Genomic DNA, 20571 nt, shown 5'->3' on the forward strand with positions numbered 1-20571 from the left:
TTAAACCTTTCCAGATTGATTCCTCCTTTTTTCCTTTTCCTTTTTTATCAACAGAATAAGTGGATAATAAGAAAGAGCTACAACTAGCTCTATAGACTTTTTCTTGGCAGCTATTATGTTGTAGTTTTGATTTCTCTTTGGGGGAACATGCTATGTTGTGGATGAGCTTTTGTGAGTACTTATATAAAGTTGACCTTAGATTTATGATGTCTATATAATAAAGAATCCATATTATTCACAGCAGACTGATCCTACACACTTCATCTTCTTCTCTACTGGAGAACATACATTCTTTCTCCATTGTTTATGTAACTGTCAATCCTAGCTGTTCAAATCTGTACTATTTTTATGTGTAGGCCACAGAAGGTTTGCAACTAGAAATCTCCTCATTGTGTAGCTGTCAAGTTGATAAACTGAAATAAATTAGTCACTGTTTTCAAGTTTCCTGCTGTGAAACTAGTTATCTAAATGATGACTACTTTTCGTTCTGGATCACTTACAGCCCAATTCTATGCATATTTGCTTGGAGGTGAGCCCTACAAACACAATGTTTAATCGAGCTTCCTCCCAGGTAAATGGTGCATAAGACTGCAGTCTTGGTTTTTAATGTCATATCATGGCAGATTTCCACAAATCCTATTCCTTACCTGCAAGCACTGCTGTCGAGGTGCATCTTGGTGACTGACTTATCTTGCTTGCAGTTATCCAATAATCAGCATATGCAGAGGGCAGTCATGGCAAGTACAGAGGAAAACTGAAGGGTATGGTAACTTCCTTTGGATCAGGGTACTGGGCTCTATTTCTTGAGGGTTCCTTCTAATTGTATGATACTTTCTAGTGTCCTACACTATTATTATTTTATTTATATCTTGTTCTTTTCCCATCATGGAACTTATATAACATCTCCCCTTTCAAGGCTTTAATCCTGGTTTTAGGTCACCAATTTCACTGCAAGTATTTTTGTTTCAAAGCTGGTCTATAAAACATGCGACTGGGATTCTGCACAATAATTTATACACAGCTCGCCATCTGAAGAACATATCAGAAAAGCCTAACTACTCTACATTTAACTTTATTTGACATTATCACTTGTAACTAAATAAGCTAGTCTGCATACAGACAGCTCATTTATCCACATGGAGATAATTACGGTACTTAACAACACTGGAATTGTAAATCCACACAGGGGCTTTTCTTGTGGTATGACTGACAAGCTTTTCCTAACCAGTATGTGGCCTTTCTTTGGTGTCTCAAGTCTGTGAACAAACAGCTGCCAGAAGCTGCAAGTCAGGATGCCGCAAGTTTTTAAAATTGGCTTTCAAAATGTTTTTGTTGCTGCAGTTAGTTTTACAATGGAGTTTTAACACCATCCAGCCTCTACATCCGAGTGATCAGAATGAATAAATTACAAGAAGCCCTCATAGTAGTAAGAGGCAGAAATTCAGCCCCATTAAGTATAAGCCATACAGCACTGCTCAACTGCCTACAAAAATTATTGTCACTCTATTGTCCACCACTATCCACACTTACACAGAAGCCACTTCAAAAGGACTGGATTCCATGTTATGTACACATTTAGGATGGCAGCCTTAGACTTCCTTCCCTAGTGCCATACTTAACAGTTGCAAACCCTGTGATTTTTTTTTTGTCTCTGTACTGCACTTTTGTGGGATTTGAGAGTTCAGAGTGACGATTAAAACAAAGTGAATGAAAACTACTTCTCCCTCTGAAGGGATAGATGATTAGTATCATTTTCCCCTCTGGGGCGTAGTTTATTTGCCCTATCTTGAGAGTTGGACATTTCTCTCCCCCTAATTCAGAATGGCCACGGGAGAGTAGGGTTGTTGTTGTTTTTCTTCAAAAGATAAATCTGTACTCTGGTATAATTAGGAGGCTGCTAGGGCCGTCCGAGGAGAGGAGAAATCCACACCGGCCTGTAATCTGTTGGTATACGAGACCCCAACACGACTCAGCCAAACAGTCGCTTTGTATGTAACAGCAAAATGGCCGCGGGCCCTGGTTTTCTCCGCCCCGTTACGCCATATCCGGAGGTGGAGGCAACGCGGCCGGAAGCAGGTCGCGTTTCCAAGATGGCGACTCCCTATGTTACTGATGAAACCGGTGAGTGAGGGAGACGCGGCTGAGATGGGAGGGGGGAAGTCTCCGTTCCAGGCTCGCGCCCTTCCATCCGCTCACCAGAGCCCCACTGCGGCTCATCTTGTTGGCCCATCACGCGTCCCCTTCCTCCCGAGGTTCCGTCCCTCCCTTTTCCCATCCTTGCACCTTCCAGACCCGCCTCCCGCGGCCAGCCTCTCTTTGGCCACGCCCCCTTTTCTCCGTCCCCTTGCGTTTTCTCCTTCGCGCTCTGAGCTAGCCGCGCCCCCTTCCCGGCCCTCCCTGATTAGCCCCGCCTCTTGCGGTAGGGGACCAACTTTCGTCCCCGCGGCCCGCCTTCCGTACCTCTGGTGTCTGATCCTTTCTTGCCTATCGGTGCCGGTTTTTTGCATGATCCGGAGATGGTCCTCGTGCACTCCTCTCTGCGCGTTTTGTTGCTTATGTGTGGAAATAACATTTTATGGGAATAGCCTGAGGCTAAAGGTTGCCAGCTGCACCTTGGGAAATTTTTGGAGATTGGGGGCAGTGCCTGGGAGGGGAGAGTTTGGGTGGGGAGGGAGCTTGGAGATATGATGCCATAGAGTCTGCTCTCCAAATCAGCCGTTTCCTCTTGAGGCACTTGATCTTTGTCGTCTGGAGACCAGTTGTAATTCCAGGAAAACTCCATGAGGTTGGTAACTCTAGGCACCAGGGGTGTAGGACTGTTCTGAGTTCATGGTATGGATGTATGAACAGGTAAACACGCTTAGTTCAATAAAATTACAGGACAGATTGGGGTCTGCAGGAAGTTGTTTAAGCGTTCCTTGCTATATAGTACCTTAAAGACAAAACACATTTTTGTTCTAGTGTGAGCCTTTGGGGACTATCTGGTAAGCTTTGCATATTGAAGGTCCTAGGTTCAGTCCTCAGCATCTGTAGTTGAAATAGTATCCTGTGCAGTGTTCCCTCTAAGCTGAGTTAGTGTGAGCGAGCTCACAGCTTTTTAGCCTCTGGCTCTCACATTTTTGCCTTAGCTCAGAAAGGATGGCTCCAGAGCAAACTAATTTATGCAGTAGCCAAATCGCTCACTCACAACTTTAATGCCAGTAGCTCACAAAGTAGAATTGTTGCTCACAAGACTCCACAGCTTAGAGGGAGCATTGATCATGTGATGTGATTACATCCTACTTTGTCAGATGCCCCTAGTGGATTCTCAGACTTGATTCATAAATGTCTGCCTAGTGAGGTTCTAAGATTCATGTTTTTATTCTAACTTGAGGTTTTGTGAGCTACACACTGCATTGTCAGATATGTTCAGTCTGTCCTCACTAGGCAGAAATTTACAGATGAAGTCATGATGACCAGCTCTGTGCATGTAACAAAATAGGCCGTAGTCTACAAAACTCACGTTAGAAAAACGTGGATCTTAAGCTGCCACAAGACTCCTGTTTAGTTATTGCTGCAACAGACTTAATGTGGCTACTCCCTCTGGGATTATTACTCTTACCATGACTTCATCTCCCTGAATGTTCCCTGTCTGACATGAAAGTCACGAGTCTTCAACAAAAGAACTTCAAAGGGAGACCTCCACCAGCATGATATTGCTGAATGGGGATTTCAACTGAACTACCTCCCCATCCCCACTTGAATAGGGACTTGGGATTTCTCACTCTTTACTATTTTAGCAAAACCTGGGAGTCCCCACCCTATGCAGATGTTAACTAGCCTAGCATAACTAGTGAATGGCCTCTGTATCGCTCTTGATTAGATGTAAATTTCACATAGTTGCGTTTCACCCTATTTTTGCCTGGCCCTTTGATCCTGCTGATAGTTTGCTTTTCATGTCCGTACATAAAATGAATGCGTAGCACGAATCTTCTCAGTTCATCCGAAGATGTCAGCTTTAGGGTGCCACAAGGCACCTGGTTATTTCATCCCTGTGGAGGTTTCCATTGACTGATTCCCGTTTTCGAAATACGGCTGATAAGTTTTAGGCTGTGTCCATCTGGTGCATTTTTCAAGCGTCAGATGCAATTTTCCAGCCCATCTGGTTTGAAGAGATTCAGGGCTCTTTAGGCTGTTGGATGTCCACTGTAAATGTCTTCTCTTCCCATGGCTTCCCCCAGCTTAAGGTGACCAGCTGCAAAAGGGGATATTTCATTGTTGTGGCAAAGACAGCATTTCAGCAGATGCAGCTTGTCATGCGGAGATAAGAAAGGTGGCACCTGCTGATACTTCCTGTTCTGCAGCTGCTAAAGATTCAGAAGCCTCTATTGTGTTTTGTCCCAGGGCCTAACGGTGCAACATATCATGACACCACTCAAGCAAGAGATGCAATCTGCTCTCTTTAAGTAAAACAGATACAACTATTTTCACATTATTACAAAAGCGATAAGACTTCTTGCCATGGTATTTGTGAGTCAGCTGTGCTTCATAGGTTACCAAATTCCTCCCTGGTAGGCATTTGCTCATTCCATTTGCAATATGACGATAATAATACTGATCAGCCTTATTTATTTACTTTATCGCCCACCTTTTTCACTGTGATGCAAGGTGGATTACGCAGCGTAAAATGATGCTCTCCAATAAAATGAGACAATGGAAACTAAAAATAATGGAATCCAATTGCAGTATGCAGTACACAGCTGTTAAGGAGGACTTCTGCGAGCGCATTTGAAAGTGTTACGTAAATACATATAGTTAAATACAGCAGAAAAGCCCCATGAAGGATCAGGTATGTGAAGCTACCTGGGATTTTTACTCTGCTCAGTCTAGGAACTTGATAACATTGTGATGTGCCCACAAAAAATACATGGCTAAAATAGGTATGCATGAATTCTCTGCCTTGAAATCTTCATAGGTTCTGATGGGGAACACTGAAAAGACTCCATAATCACTTTTATATATAAATAAAACAGGGTGACATTCTTTTGTACACTAAAATAGTTGTAATGTTTCAGGAAAATACATCGCTTCCACACAGCGTCCAGATGGTACTTGGAGGAAGCAAAGGAGGGTGAAAGAAGGCTATGTCCCCCAAGAAGAGGTGCCAGTGTAAGTCGTACCATCATCTTTGTCATCTGGAGTTTGCTGGCATACATAAACTTTCTCCAAACCACATATTGCCCTCACTTGGTGAAGGTAAATGGCACACAGCTTGGCATATCTTTGGCAGTACAAAGAAATGAATAGATAAATCAGGGGATGTATACGTCCCCCTTTTGGAAGCTGGGTGCTGCCTATCCGTCCCACGCTGTGTCTTCCATTCTTCCCCCCGACTTGATGGCAATAGCACTACCCTTACATTCCTTCCTTCTTACTTTAGCTTCACAGCATGAGAAGAATAACAGAGGGAGGGTAAGGCAGCAATGTTGTTGACATTCTCATGTTCTGGGGTATGCACATACGCACAAATCCTCTTTGCTTTTATCATTTGGGGTTGAATTCATCACTGAATTTCAAACACCTGCTAGAAATGTCACTTCCCCTCTGGCTGCCGTGATAGGAGCTTCCCTGAAGCCATGGGCATGTTTTATAAAGTTTCACAATGGGGCTTTGCTTACACCTTTTGCGTAGTCAAGCAATTCCTGCAGTTATCAGGACATAAATAGAACTTGTGAATTCCTTGCTCAGTAGTGCTGAGCCTTCACAGGTTACCTGCAAGGTTTTAGCTCACACTTGTGCTTGGCTTTTAGACTCATTTTTCTTTAGATTGTATTGTGTGGGATCCAAAGAATCACATGCCAGTGGTGTGTGCATAAGAGGTCTCTGGACTTGTGTTTTTCAAACATCCACTCTCCATGCCACATGACAGACTTCTGAAGCTGACTTGAATAAGTGGATGATGTGCATCTTCTGTTTAAAGGGAACGTTCCACTGGGCATTCCCAAGCGCCTTGGCCTGCCTAAAATTATTCTTTGGAGCCCAGCCTTTGACATTTGGAAAATCTAATAGCTTTAGACATAAAAGTGTTGATAATTCCTTCAGTTTCAATTACACCTCCACACCAGCAGATTATATGAATGAAAAGCCATTAAGTGTGGCAGCTAAATGAAACTTCATTGGGCAAGAGTTGCTGGGTTGTATGTTGTTTTTTTCCCATAGCTGTGAGAGCCGATAGATTTTTGAGTCCATTGTTCTATTTTAGGCACAGACTGCTTTGCAGTACCAAAAAACGCTTGGCCACACAAGCACTGCTCTTGGAACCCAGTTCCCATAGCTAGAAGAACCCTTGAATAAGATGCTTAACTGTGGCCCCGGTCACACGGAGCATTAGGCACGCTAGAGAGATGGAAGATAGGGGGATTTTCCGGGCGCGATCTCACCGCCACATCTGGGAAGCGTAGAGCTCCCGTGGCGCACCCGAGGCTTCCCGCCGAAGATGCGGGGTAAAAAACTAGTACCTTGGAGGTACTAGTTTCTGGAAACAGCGGGGCAAGGGCGGGCGTCTGATCGCATTTCCGGTGGTAGTTCCAGTGCCTGCCCATGTCCCCTCACAAAAAGATTTGGGTTTTTTCCAAGTCTCCACGGATGTGCACAAGCACCCAACGGAGCATGCGCACATTTCAGGGTTTTTTTTAAAAAAAACAAACACAACCCCGTTTGCCGCACCGCTCTGCTTCTTTGCCGCGTCGTGTGATCGGCACCTCCCCCCTAACCAAGGGAGCTCAACGGGACCTCAACCCGAAGCCTGATTGCGCAGTCGCACGTTAGTTTGCTCTGGGGCAAACAGCCACGCCCCCACGCCCCCCGCATTTTCCTGCCCATGTGGCCGAGGCCTGTGAAAGCTAGCTTGGTAAACCCACATGGCTCACATCATTCTGGCTTGAGGGGTAGCATGAGAGAGCCAGTGTGATGTTGAGCATAAAGTGCTGGACTACCACTGGGGAGACCCTAGGTTCAAATCCCCACTTGCCATGCAATGCATTGGGGGACCTTGGGCCAGTCATTATCTCTCTGCCTAACCTGTGAGGTTGTGAGGATGGAATGGGGGCAAGAAGAACCTTGAGCACTGCTCTGAGCTCCTGAAAGGAAGAAGAGATTAAAAACGTAATCGCTGCATAAAATTTCCGATATGTGAAGGAATCCATCCATGCCAGGCAGCCATAACAAGCTTCTGTATGTGCTTCCATGCCTTCCTTAGAAGACTGAGATTCAAGTTCTGTAGCACCATAAAGACCAACAAGATTTCCAGGGTATAAGCTTTCAAGAGTCAAAGCTCTCTTCATCAAATACAAGTAGGAATGGAGATCCCGGAGCCCTTATACCCCAGTCAGAAGGTGTTGCAAAGAAGGGAGTCAGGAAGCATATGTACAATGTAAAATGTAATCAGGTTGATTTCAGCAGGGGAGAAATCCTTAGGGGATTGCATTCTGCTTTGTACCGTTTCATCCAGACTCACATCTTTGTGGCACCTTCTGACTGGGGTATAAGGGCTCCGGGATCTCCATTCCTCTATGTATCTGACGAAGGGAGCTTTGAGTCTCAAAAGCTTATCCCTTGGAAAGCTTGTTGGTCTTTGTGGTGCTACTGGACTTGAATCTTTCTCTTCTGTTGCAGACCAATATCAAACTACCCACCTGAAATATGCCTTCCTTCATCTCTGCTACATGTTTCCTGCCTGTTATTTTGAAATGAACAGCCATGAGATGCTTCCAGAGCAAAGTGTTGGGGTTTGGGGGGGGGGGCTGGGAAATGGTATGATCTCAAGAGGATCCCTGTAGGCTTGGGGCAAGACAGTTACTCGAGTGGCTACTCTGAGCTGCAATTTGCATTCCGTCTAACACCCAGGCTACAACAGAGCTGGCATGGATTGTTCAAGCTGCTTACGTGGGACTGCACGGCCTTACCACTGTCCCTGGCACTCTTTGGCATAGTATTACTTATGGGCTACTCTCCCCGGCTTCTCCTCCCAATGTTCAGGAGGGCAGGAAGTGGCAGGGTACCATGTTCAAGAGGGCAATGGCTTCTCAGAGAGCTCAGTATTATAAATAATTTGATCTGCAGTGACTCGCCCGAGAAACACCCGTGAGGGTCCCCATCACAGCCAGCTTGCTATAAAGCACGAATGTAGTGCCTCTGTCAAATCTGCTGCTCATCTGTGGAGAGGGGAAACCACAGCTGGAATATTTGTATGCTGTCCCTCACCTTTCTTTCAAAGGCACTGAAGAAATGACTCCTGCTCAGTGTCTCTTTCACCTATACTTCAACTATTGTAAGATCTTGTATCTTTAAAAAAAAATTATAATTTTCTCTTTAAAAGGGTGGGATATAGAAGGAAAAAAGGGGTACGGGGAAAATATAGATTCATCAAGTTTGTGAAATATTATGAATTGTTACATACAAGTAAAATCAGATGTATTACCAAATGTATTACATATTTCAAATATAAAAAGCAGATTGGGTATCTTTTTGTCCCCTGCAGATATGAGAATAAATACGTAAAATTCTTCAAAAGTAAACCAGAACTACCTCCGGGCCTAAATCCAGAGGTCAACACCCCTATGGCCAAGCAAGCCGTTAAAGGATCGGAGGGCGGTGAGACGGGACTCTCCAAAACAACAAAGAGGAACCTAAAACGCAAGGAGAAGAGGAAGCAACAGCAGGAGAAAGGAGACCGAGATACAGATGACCTCATCCAGTCCCTAGAGAAAGCCACCTTGTCGACAATGGCAGGCAGTGGAGACAGCAAGCTGGCAGTGCAGGCTGGCACTGTGAGGCCCCCAGCAAGCAGCAGTGATGCCTCGTCTGTGGCCGCCGCCTTGGAGAAGAACAAGAAAGTCAAAAATCTGAAAAAGAAACTACGGCAGGTGGAGGAGCTGCAGGCACGGATTGACTCTGGGGAGATCAAGCAGCCGACCAAAGAGCAGTTGGACAAGCTGGCTCGGAGGAAAACTTTGGAAGAGGAACTGGAGGACCTGGAATTGGATTTGTAAGGGGTTGGAATGGCGACTGGACATAGCGCGCATAGGAACAAACCGTCCCCAGGGGAACATGTTCTGAGAACTGTGCAGCACACAGACCAGAAGATGCAGTCTTCAGGCTCCTCCTTTGTACCTTTTGTTTTATTTTATGTTGGATGCTGTCTGAATTTTTAAAAGTATTTCTCCCAGCTGTTGATGTGTTAGATACTCAAGGACTACTTTGCCACCCTCCTAAATCCCTTTCTCTTCCCCCTCCCTACATTGGGGTGAGTAGCTGGCTGGGAGCATCACAGCATAAGGTGCGGGGGGGGGGTCGGGCTGGCTTTCAGAGGCACCAGAGTGGGTGGAGTGTCCCATGTCTTCTCCCTGATCCTGTGTAAGTTTTTTGACACCTTCATATTCTCTGTAGTGGCCTCCACTCTTCCCCCTCCTCTTCTTCTCCCTCCTCCTCCTCCTCCTCATTTTTAAAAAGGATGCAATAATAAAAAAAAAATTGCAGTAGTGATCTCTTGAGTCTGGGATTTCTTTTCTTTACCTTTCCAGCTACACTTCCTCTTGGGATCAAGCAAGAAAAGCTCTTTTCCTTCTCCATGCTTTTCAGGCATATCTAAGCATGTCTGCTTTGGGGAAACACGAATCAGCTGTGCCCTTTAAACAAGTTACCAGTTTGAGTCATGATGTGCTTTCCCTTTTTGGCTTTAACTAGCTTTGGCTTCTAGAAATGGTCACTTTAGCACTCAGCTGCAAGGGATTCTAAGAAAGGAGCTCCCAGAGGGGTTTTTCCTTTTAAAAATCACATTGGGGGGGGACCCAGTTCCAGACTGTGGTGCTAGGAAGTGTGAGTTAAGCTCCCCCTCTTTCTGCATCTGAAACAGCCCTGGAATGTTAAGAAAGTGTTCTCTGTGTTTGCTGCTGCAAGGGGGGCCATGCTAAGGAAAAATGGTGTGGGGGAGAGGTTTAAAGCTCCTCTTGAGTCACACTCCCCATGGAAATCCACCCCATGATTTTAAAGGGAAAACAACCCTCTAGGGGCTCAGTTTCTGGAACTCCCAGTACCACATCGAGATCTGCTTTTGGTGCAGTCTCTTTCATGCCCCCTGACCGATGAACAGGTGCAGTCCTTCTCAAAATGCAGATGCCACTCGGCTACATTAGAGCCATGTTTTGTGTAAATAGGAGAAGCTTGTTCTCTCTTTGTTTTACAAGCAGGCTGGCACTAAAATAACCATGGTATTGTCCTAGTGTTTCTAAGCTAATCATGTGCTTTATTCGCCTGAGCAAGGACAATGCGGACACGGAAGAAGTCCGAGGAAGAATAATTGGGAAGCGGGACATTAGAGTTCTGGTTTTCCTTTAATACCTTTTAAAATCAGGACTAATCACAAAATAGTGAGCAAGCGTTCAAGTTCCCCATATCTCTTAATCAAGCTAGCTGTTCAGTACAAACCATGTCCCAAAAGTGGGAAAGAAAATTGTATTTCAGGATGCGATGGAGAAGTCACTAGTCTGTAGTTTGTCCATCATTTCCTGAAACAAATTCCCCCTCTCCCTGGCTTTTGTTTTTGGTATACTGAGCATCCAGTTAGCTGAAGAGTTCTTGAGAAGTCAACACTTCCTTCTTGTTTCATGTTATTTTTGTTACTCCTAACGAAAAGTTGTTATCTTTATTGCTGCGATTGACATTTTCCTACAGATCTGCAGGCTGTTCTTCCTTGTCCAGCAGGCGGCGCTAGAAGGTCTCATTACTAGGGTAAAAAGATCACACTTGAAGCTCAGTGTTCTGTTGTTGGCATGCAGAGCGGCTATTTGGGTCCTTTCCAGTCCCATTTCTAGTCAAAGGGATTTGAATATAGCAGAGCGGCTTGTATGTTCAGGGGGAGAAAGACCAGCATTCGTGGATAGACTTGCAGCTGCCCTTTTTAGGTCAGTGTGGCTGGCAGTGGATTTGGGGAGTGCAGTTGACCTAGTTCCCAGCCCAGGCTCCGGTTTTTCCACACAGCAGCATCACCACCCGTTCCTTCAGGGCAAGCGGTGCTCCATATTCTTCGGGATTATTACCAGCCAAGGTCATTGAGATCATGGCTGTGAATAAAAACGGTAATTGCAGCACTGTGGAAAAAGCAGGTCTGTCAGTTTTGCTCCGTTTGCAGGGGGCTACTGCAAACAGAAGTGGCACAAAATTCCTCTTTTTTTGGTGGCTGACATCTGTAATGTGTGGAGCTGCCTTAATGCTGCGTCAAAAACCGTGGTCTGTCAAGGTCAACATGGTCTGCTGTGACTGGCGGTGGCTCTCCAGGGTCTCAGGTCGGAAAAAGCAGGTCTGTCAGTTTTGCTCCATTTGCAGGGGCCTACTGCAAACAGTTGCCAGAAGTGGCACAAAATTCCTTTTTTACTTACCAAGTGGCACACTGGTGGCTGACATCTGGAATGTGTGGAGCTGCCTTAATGCTGTGTCAAAAACCGTGGTCTGTCAAGGTCAACATGGTCTGCTGTGACTGGCGGTGGCTCTCCAGGGTCTCAGGTCTTTCCATCATCTGCTCCCTGTTCCTTTTAACCGAAGATGCTGGGGATTCAACCTGGGACCTTCTGCATGCAAAGCAGATGCTCTACCATGGACCCCAGCCTCTCCTCTAAGGGTCCAGGTATCTTCACTCCAGATACAAATGCTCTGTGTTGGTAGCCAAGGCTGCCAGGTCATCATTCTCAGACTGTTTATCACTTCTGCGTGCCTATTCTCTCATGCCTATAGTTGCAAGCAGGACTTTCTTTTGCCCCATAGCAGGCAGGCAAATGGAAGGGTAAGGCGATGATCTGTAATGAGAAAAAGTGGGATGCAGACCCAGTTTCTTCCATTCAGTTCCTCCACCAACCTTTCCCTCCCGTCTGCTCTATGGGACCTCTCCAAAGCAGGCTGATTGATGGCATGGGATGAGGAGCTGGGGAGAAGAAGTTGCAGCTCTATGCAACTATGTCTGTTAGATACAGATGGGATTTCCAGGGTGCATCCTTTTCCCCCATGTGATCATGGAATGGGTGCTGGGGGTTGGCCCAAGGCCAGCAATGTTGAATGCACCTGCTGATTAACCCTGGCTTGAGTCACGGCACAGGACAATTGACTGCCTTTCTCCCCTGTGCGACTGGCAACGGGCTGTGCCAGAACTCATCCCCCCATTGTGCACTTCCTCGGTCCCATCAGATCAAAAGCTCCGTCACAGTTAAGTCTCAACAGGGACCCAATTCTTGTGGCATCCACACACACAGATTTATCTGTGGATTGTCCCACCAGGAAGGGGCCATGGATCAGTGATAGAGCACATTCTTTGTGTGAGCAAGGTTCCAGTGTTGGGCACTAAAGGGCCTCTGAAACGCTGCTGTTCTCAAAGATCTCTCTGAGTGAGACCTTGGAGAACTGCCCACCAGTCCTAAAACAATCTGACCAATGGTGTGACTCTGTGTGTGGGATAGATCAAGATGGGTAGCCATGTTACTTTATCTGTAGCATTAGAAAAGAGCAAGAGTCTAGTTGCACCTTAAAGACGAGCAATATTTGTGGCAAGGTATGCGCTTTTGTGAGTCACTGCTCACTTCTTCAGATACTTCTTTAGTGCCTCACGAAAGCTCATACCCTGTCACAATTTTTGTTAGTCTTTAAGGTGCTACTGGACTCATGTTCTTTTCTTCTGTATGTGGGAGTATCACATACATCCAGGGCCAGCTCACCTCATTTTGCTGCCCGAAGCATGTGACTGCAAGAGGACCGGTCTTGGAGCCCGGTGGCAATGGCATAAAAGAAGGGACTCTACAGCCCACTGGAGCCAGGTGGCAGTGGCATAAGTAGGGAGGGGGCACTCAGTCCAAGGCAGGCTGCAGATGAGACTGTGCAGCCTGCCTGGGTCCCAGTCTGAGAGGTGACCACAGGTACAAGACACATTTCTCACTTCCTCCTATGTGGCACCCCTGCCTACTTGGCACCCCAGGCTACCACTTGGATGGTGAAGGAGGTCTGCAGGTGTCCACAGCTTGTTTCAGGTTGTGATTATCCAATAAGCTCTTGCACATGAATATGAAGCGTTACTTGTTTACTTCATTTATACCCCACTTTTCTCTCAAACGGATACCCAAAGCAGCACACATCATCCTCTCCTTCTCTTTTGGTGTAGCGATTAAGAGCAGCAGACTCTAATATGGAGAACCAGGTTTGATTCCCCACTCCTCCACATGAAGCCTGACCTTGGGCCAGGCCCATAACCACATGGGGCATTTGGGGGCAATGCCCTCCACGGATGATAGCTGTCCCCATGGGAAAAATTTAAAAAAAAAATGTAAGATGCATGAGGGGTTTCCAAAATGACCCCCAGCACAGTCAGGGAAGGTTCAGTCTCATTTTCTTTTTTTCAGGCTGAAAAATAGATTTTTAAAAATATAAAATAAAATTGCAAAAAATAAAATCGCAAAATGCAAAATAGAGGAGGAGGAGGAGGAGATTGGATTTATACCCCGCCCTTCACTTGGAGTCTCAGAGCGGCTTACAAACTCCTTTCCCTTCCCCTCCCCACAACAGACACCCTGTGAGGTGGGTGGGGCTGAGAGAACTCTGACACAAACTGCTCTTTTTCAAGGACAGCTATGCCAGAGCTTGTGACTGACCCAAGATCATCCAGCCAGGTGCAAGTGGAGGGGTGGGGAATCAAACCCGGTTCTCCCAGATTAGAGTCCGCACACTTAACCACTACACCAAACTGGCTCTCTAGAGAGTTGGAGATCCCCCCCTTCCCAACTCATGTAGATGAGGAAGCCAGTAGATGAGGAAGAAGACTTGGCTCCCTCTTTTAAAGATGGAAGAGGGCTCTCCCTTTTAAATGCCACTCAAGTGGTGAGCAGCAAGCCCACCTGCTGCAGAGGAAGAGGACTCAGCTTGGTGGTGGTGGGTCACATGGCTGGGCTGGTGCAAGTGCAGTGAGGCCACTGCCACTAAGTCAAGTCCTCTTCCTCTGCTGTGGGCAGGCTTGCAGCTCGCTGCTCACCGGTCTCTCTCTCTCTCTCTCTCTTTCCCACAGCTCCCCTGCCCCACAGGATTTCCCAACGTCCCACCACCCGATATTTTTGGCTACACTCCTGCCTTGGGTCAGTCACAGTTCTCTCAGAGCTCTCTCAGCTCCATCTACCTCACAGGGTGTCTGTTGTGGGGGGGTGGGAAGGAGACTGAAAGCCATTCTGAGACTTGGAGTGAAGGGTAGGGAATAAATCCAACTCTTCTTCTAACCTTGTGTAGGTTCATATCCCCAATATGCCCTGAAAGCTCACTCGGTAACACATACACTCAACAAACCTCACAGGATTGTTGTGAGGAGAAATGGAGGAGAGGAGAATGATCTAAGCTGCTTTGGGTCCTCATTGTGGAGAAAGGCAGGATATAAACGGTTAATAAAATATGTAGGTCTAAGCTATGAGTAAGGTAAAGGTTCCCTTGCTCGAAAGCCAGTCGAATCCGACTCTAGGGTTGCAGTGCTCATCTCCGTTTCAAAGCCGAAGAGCCAGCGCTGTCCAAAGACGTTTCCGTGGTCATGTGGCCAGCATGACTAAACACCAAGGCGCACGGAACGCTGTTACCTTCCCACTGAAGTGGTACCTATTTATCTACTTGCAATTTCTTGCTTTCGAACTGCTAGGTTGGCAGGAGCTGGAACTAGAGACGGGAGCTTACTCCGTCATGCGGCAACACAGGTCTCGAACTGCTGAACTACCGACCTTCCACAGCCTGCATTTCAGCGTCTTAACCACTTGAGCCACCGCAGCTCCTAAGCTATGAATAGATCACCTTAAAAATGCTCTTTTGAAAAATCCTCTGTGTCGAGCCTGACATTACAATGTAGGCAAGAGTCTCTGGTTATTTAGCTGTTCTTTCTCACCTCTAATTTGCTTCAGATTTCTGGGCAGTTTTGTAAAGAAATAAAACTATAAATAATCCAGTTATGAACATAAGAGAAACCAATGTTGGATTAGGCCAATGGTCCATCCAGTCCAACACTGTCACACAGTGGTCAAAAATACCAGGTGCCATCAAGAGGTCCAGCAGTTAGGACGGCAATGCGAGTAGTTGTAGTGCTGATAGTTTATTTACCTGTATCAAAATTGGATTCATCATCCCCTTTAGATTTAGACTGATCTTTCCATGTGTTAAGCATGCTTCTGCAGGTTAATTTCAGTGGTTTTAAGCACACTTAAGCCTGCATCAGGTTATAGCCACACACTGGGGGGTGCTTGGTAAACTTAATTCATATAAGAAGCTAGGATTTCAAAAGTATGTTCAAGATCTGTGATGACCACATTGTGAAGGGAACATAGGAAGTAACAGTACAATTCAAAACGGAGGATAGATGTGTTATCAATGACATTAGGATTTGCCTTCACTAGATGACAAATTATGTCCTTTAAATTTAGATGGACAGGCTGAGGAGAAAATGTGAATTTCTTATGGTACTTAGTTCATTATTTCTGTAGCCAGAAGACAGCCTGAAAACTGATGAAAATGTCTAAAGTCTAGAACAATATGAAAGATCTGTTGTTGGGTTTAGAAGAGTTTCTAAAATGTATAGTAATATTGAGTTTTTAAATTCTGAATCGATTGTCAAATACTATCTGTTAGTGACTATCTGAGATCCTTAATCCAGCATTCTAAGAGGTAGTGTGGTATAATGGATATAGACCTAGATTCAAATCTGTGTCCAGCTGTGAAACTTGCTAAGTGACCAGGCTGTCACTATTTTTTTGCCCTAACCTAGTTCATAAGATTGTTGTGAGGATAAATATTTTATACAATTTTTGTGTTTTATTGTGCTCTTCTCTGTCTGTGGTTTGTAATGGCCTATGGCTAAATACAATAAAATCTTCTCTCTCTATTGAGTTTTTAAATTCTGAATTGATTGTCAAATACTATCTGTTAGTGACTATCTGAGATCCTTAATCCAGCATTCTAAGAGGTAGTGTGGTATAATGGATATAGACCTAGATTCAAATCTGTGTCCAGCTGTGAAACTTGCTAAGTGACCAGGCTGTCACTATTTTTTTGCCCTAACCTAGTTCATAAGATTGTTGTGAGGATAAAAAAAAGAGAGAATCCCACAATATGCTCCTTTCAGCTCTTTTGAAGAAGGGCAAAATACAAAAGGGAGAAATAAAGTCCCCCTTAGTTTTTACACAAAGTCTTTGGAACATAGACTCTGGCTGCATCTATTTAAATAAAAACTGGTAGTTTTCCTGTTTGCGTGTTATTGTGTAATTTCTGGAATGGGAGATGCTGCTTAGTCTGAAGAACTGATAAAAGAAGTCAGCAGGGACAGAACAAGCTTGAGTTCTCGGATTGTTTTCTATTTTTGTTTTGTTTTTGTATTTTGCTCTTATTTTCCTTTCTGGTGAAATAATGACATCATCTGATATCAAACCTGACAAGAGAGCAGTTTGCTTACCGATGCTGCAAAACACTTGCTGAGACTGTCGCTTTTGATTAAAAGGGTCTCAAATAACAAGGGCTACATAGTGGACTCCGTGGAACTGAGTAGATTGGTCTGTAGGAAGCTGATTGGTATAGGTGAGACGTGACTAGATGGTGGTTCAGTCCCTCAATGTCGATTCTACTAGGGAAAATTTTCCACATGCAAAACACTTGCTGAGACTGTCGCTTTGGATTAAAAAGGTCTCAAATAACAAGGGCTACGTAGTGGACTCGGTGGAACTGAGTAAATTGGTCTGTAGGAAGCTGATTGGTACAGGTGAGATGTGACTAGATGGTGGTTCAGTCCCTCAGTGTCGATTCTACTAGGGAAAATTTTCCACTAGGGAATTAAGATATGGGGGAAGAGAGAAAGAGTAGCCCAGTAGGAACAGGTGAATAGCACAGCAAAACTAACAGCCAGACAATGCTTCCCATTTCTCCCCCACCCCAAACATATAAACATAAGAACAGCCCTGTTGGATCAGGCCAATGGTCCATCTAAGCCAACATCCTCTTTTTCTATATTAGCCAACCAGATGCCCTGAAATGCCCATAGCTGGGGCACAGAAGTCAACAGCTCCCTGTTCCTGGCCTACAGCAGCTGGTATCCAGAGAGAGATTGCCTGTGAAGAAAAAGGTCCTATATAGCTATCATGACTGTTAGCCATTAACTTGTCAAAACTCGTAGGAGAGATCTATGTAACCCGAAAACTCACCTGTTAGCATTTTTAAAAATTAGCTTTAGACCAATGTGCTGTCTTATGTTATGCTTACTTGCAAATTGCCTGAAAGCTTTCCCATTTACTTGGGAAAGCAATGGAGGGATCCACTACACCATGAGCTTTCCAGGTATGTGACGGCTGCCTTCTTCATACATTGAGCAACTTCCCTCACCATTGATGAGATGGATCCAATCACTTGTAGAAATCTAAAAGTCAGTGTGGGCCACTCATGTTAATGATAGGACTGTAACTAGTATCTAGAATGACGGCCTGTGGCAAGTGATCAGATTTTGTTAACTGGAAGAAAGTCTTACAGTTTCCTTTCGAGCCATCCCTGGCAAGCTACAAGATGTAGCACATGTTGATGTGGTAAGTATGCAGGCCAGTAAGTGTTTGTAGGTAGGGGTGCCAGCTCTAGATTGAGAAATACCTGGAGGTTTGGGGGGGGTGGAGCCTTGGAAGGATGGGCTTTGGGGAGGGGACGGATCTCAGCTGAGTACAATCCACCCTCCAGAGCAGCCATTTTCTCCAGGGGAACTATTGTCTGGTGATCAGTCAAAATAGCAGGAAATTTCCAGGCACTACTTGGAGGTTGGTAACCCTAGTCTGTAGGTGAGTCACTTGCAAGGACTTATTTGCAAGACTGTTTTGAAATCAAAGCGTCATATTAGGTTATGCAGCCCTTCTAAGTTTCATGGCGTTCCTTCATGTTCTTGAAGACATAATCTTGGTCCTTTTCAGAGAACTTGATGAATTCCAGATGTGAGGAGAGCCAGCTGTGAAATCACAACATTTAATGACATACAGCTCATTCCCACATCCTTGAACAGCGTTTTGTTTTCTTTTTTTGGTAGCAACAGCACTTTTTAGGGATAACGTTTGTGATTAATTAGAAAGTCCATCCTGGAAGAAAGGAAGGAGGCTTGGGATCGAGTGGTGAGTGTCTTGGGGTTATTTTCATGATGACTAGGGTGTGACTAACCCGTCCGTATGCCAAAGGAGAAACAGTTGTGATGTGGCTCAAGCATTGCTTCAAAATCATGGAGGGATGGGGCTTTGACAATCAAAGAGGTACCTAATTGACTTGCAGCAGCTCATTTCTGCAGATGAAATACCAAAGTATTAATTTCCATGTGTTACAGTTCTGAGCATGACTCCTGACTCATGCAGAGACACAACGGGTACCCTCCTATTCAAAGTAATTCTGCTGCAGCCCAGCCTCTGGAATTCATAGAACATACAGGGACATGGCAGAATTAGCCACCCCTAGCAGAAGTTCAGTGAAAGGAGGCAAAATCCTGATCAGTAAATCATGGAGAGCTATAGCAGGCAGCCTCTTCAGTAGATGAGACTTGCAAAAGCTTTTAATTATTCAGTTTATGCAGCTTTTATCATGTCCTCGGTACCATGGCACAGTTTGGGAATCAGTGGCCTAATTTTTAACTCTATCCTTAGCAGTCTTGGATAATAATGAAAAATAAATTTAAGGCTAATAACTGCAAAGGAGGACAGACCTTAACAGCTTTGTAATAGAGGGAAATTTCAGAAAAGGCCGTTCCTGTTCCCCCCTCTATGACAAGCAGTAGCTCCTGAAATTTCTCTTCTATATAAGTGTTAAGTGTAGAAGTGTCTTGCTCTCCTTTCCAGCCAGTAATCCCATAAATGAATGAAAAAGACTGATACCCCATCTTTCCAAAAGCTCGCAGAGGTTTCCATGTACAGCAATTCAATAAAATGGAATCAGATCTCTTCAAAAAGCTATTACTCAAATAAATATAATTCTTTTTTGCTAGGGAAAATGCCAGTTCTTGATATATGTCTAAGCAGAAGTCTGGGGGCTCTACAGCCATTTACTGAAGCCAAAAAAAAAAAAGTTAATCATACTATGTGCCTGGGTGGGGTGGGGGGATGAACAAGGAGAAATAAAATGTTCAGTATTTCAACTGCTTACTGTGCTGCAGATTTCCTATTTGACCTTGGATGAGTCACTTACAGGATGTATATCTGCTTCATGCTCTGTAATAACAGAGTTCTGATGACTGGGCTGCATTTTTTTAAAAAAAGCATGTGAGAATGTCCACTTTTACTCAGCAAGAGTCCTGCATACATACTCCTCGGGTATATGCATACAGCAGGTCATGAATGCATGCAAAAAGATCTCTCAGACAAAGGTATTTTATCTAAGATTGCCAGTCTCCAAGTTGTATGGGACTAGAGATGTCCTGGGATTACAGTTGAACTCGACTACAGAGATCAGTTCCTGTGGAGAAAATGGCTGGTTTGAAGGGTAGGCTCTATAGCATCATACTCTTCTGAGGTCCCTCCTCAAACCTGGCCCTCCCCCTAGGCTTCATCCCCATCATCTCCAGGAATTTCCCAAACCAGAGTTGCCAACTCTGGTTTTATCGCTCATATTGAACATACACGTGGACTTTTCATCTTAACCACTACACCAAACTAGTCCAGATGTAATAAGGCTGAGGAGAAGGTTCTGTTTCTCTCTTGTATGCAAGTGCATTGTTCACCCTATAGAGAAAAATACATTTGAGGACAGTTTTGTTTATGTTCTTGACAGAAGTTTATAGATGCTGGGCTCAAACTTGTCTTGAAGCCTGAGTGCTTGACCTGGAAGATCATAATCTAATCTGGCAGGGCTGTAGCTCTGTTGAGAATGCATGTTTACCTGTTGCACAGCTGTTAAAAACACAGGAACCTTGCTAGAGGCAGTATGATGTAGTGGTTAGTGGATTGGAACTGGAGAAAGGTAAAGGTAAAGGTTCCCTTGCTCGAAAGCCAGTCGAGTCCGACTGTAGGGTTGCGGTGCTCATCTCCGTTTCAAAGCCGAAGAGCCAGCGCTGTCCGAAGACGTTTCCGTGGTCATGTGGCCGGCATGACTAAACACCAAGGCGCACGAAATACTGTTACCTTCCCACCGAAGTGGTACCTATTTATCTACTTGCACTTTCTTGCTTTCGAACTGCTAGGTTGGCAGGAGCTGGAACTAGAGCTGGAACTAGAGATGGGAGCTCACTCCATCATGCAGCACCCGGGTCTCGAACTGCTGAACTACTGACACAGCCTGCAGTTCAGCGTCTTAATCACTTGAGCCACTGCAGCTCCTTAGAACTGGAGAAACTCAGGTTCAAATTACAGGTTCAGATTCCACTCAGCCAAGCAGCTCTTAATGGATGGCTCTGGGCCACCCAGTCTCTTGTGATGGTCAAAATGGATTAGAGGAGAATCCTGGGCACCATCTTGAGGTCCTTGGAGGAAGAGCAGAATAGACTGATGACAGGAAAAGGAAGAATACAAACTCTGTTTAGAGAGGATCTTCCTTTTG

General features: G+C 45.0%; 1 protein-coding gene across 1 annotated transcript; it reads left to right on the forward strand.

Annotated features, from left to right (window-relative positions):
* Window positions 1-2052: 2052 nt before the first annotated feature.
* Window positions 2053-9471, forward strand: PYM1 (PYM homolog 1, exon junction complex associated factor). Its single transcript, XM_015405896.1, has 3 exons — window positions 2053-2121; window positions 5055-5148; window positions 8519-9471. Exons 1-3 carry the CDS (start codon window positions 2091-2093, stop codon window positions 9027-9029), a joined length of 636 nt encoding a protein of 211 aa, XP_015261382.1. The 5' UTR covers window positions 2053-2090; the 3' UTR covers window positions 9030-9471.
* The last annotated feature ends 11100 nt before the right edge of the window (window positions 9472-20571 follow it).

The sequence above is a fragment of the Gekko japonicus genome, unplaced genomic scaffold, assembly GCF_001447785.1.
Source record: "Gekko japonicus isolate JY-2015 unplaced genomic scaffold, Gekko_japonicus_V1.1 scaffold246, whole genome shotgun sequence".
NCBI classification, from domain to species: Eukaryota; Metazoa; Chordata; class Lepidosauria; order Squamata; family Gekkonidae; genus Gekko; species Gekko japonicus.

Bases quoted from the DNA above. Each gene is read 5' to 3' on its own strand.
- PYM1 (XM_015405896.1), top strand. From the start codon at position 2,091: ATGGCGACTCCCTATGTTACTGATGAAACCG. The intron at 2,122-5,054 runs GTGAGTGAGGGA...GTAATGTTTCAG, and splicing joins CTATGTTACTGATGAAACCG to GAAAATACATCGCTTCCACA. The intron at 5,149-8,518 runs GTAAGTCGTACC...TGTCCCCTGCAG, and splicing joins CCCCAAGAAGAGGTGCCAGT to ATATGAGAATAAATACGTAA.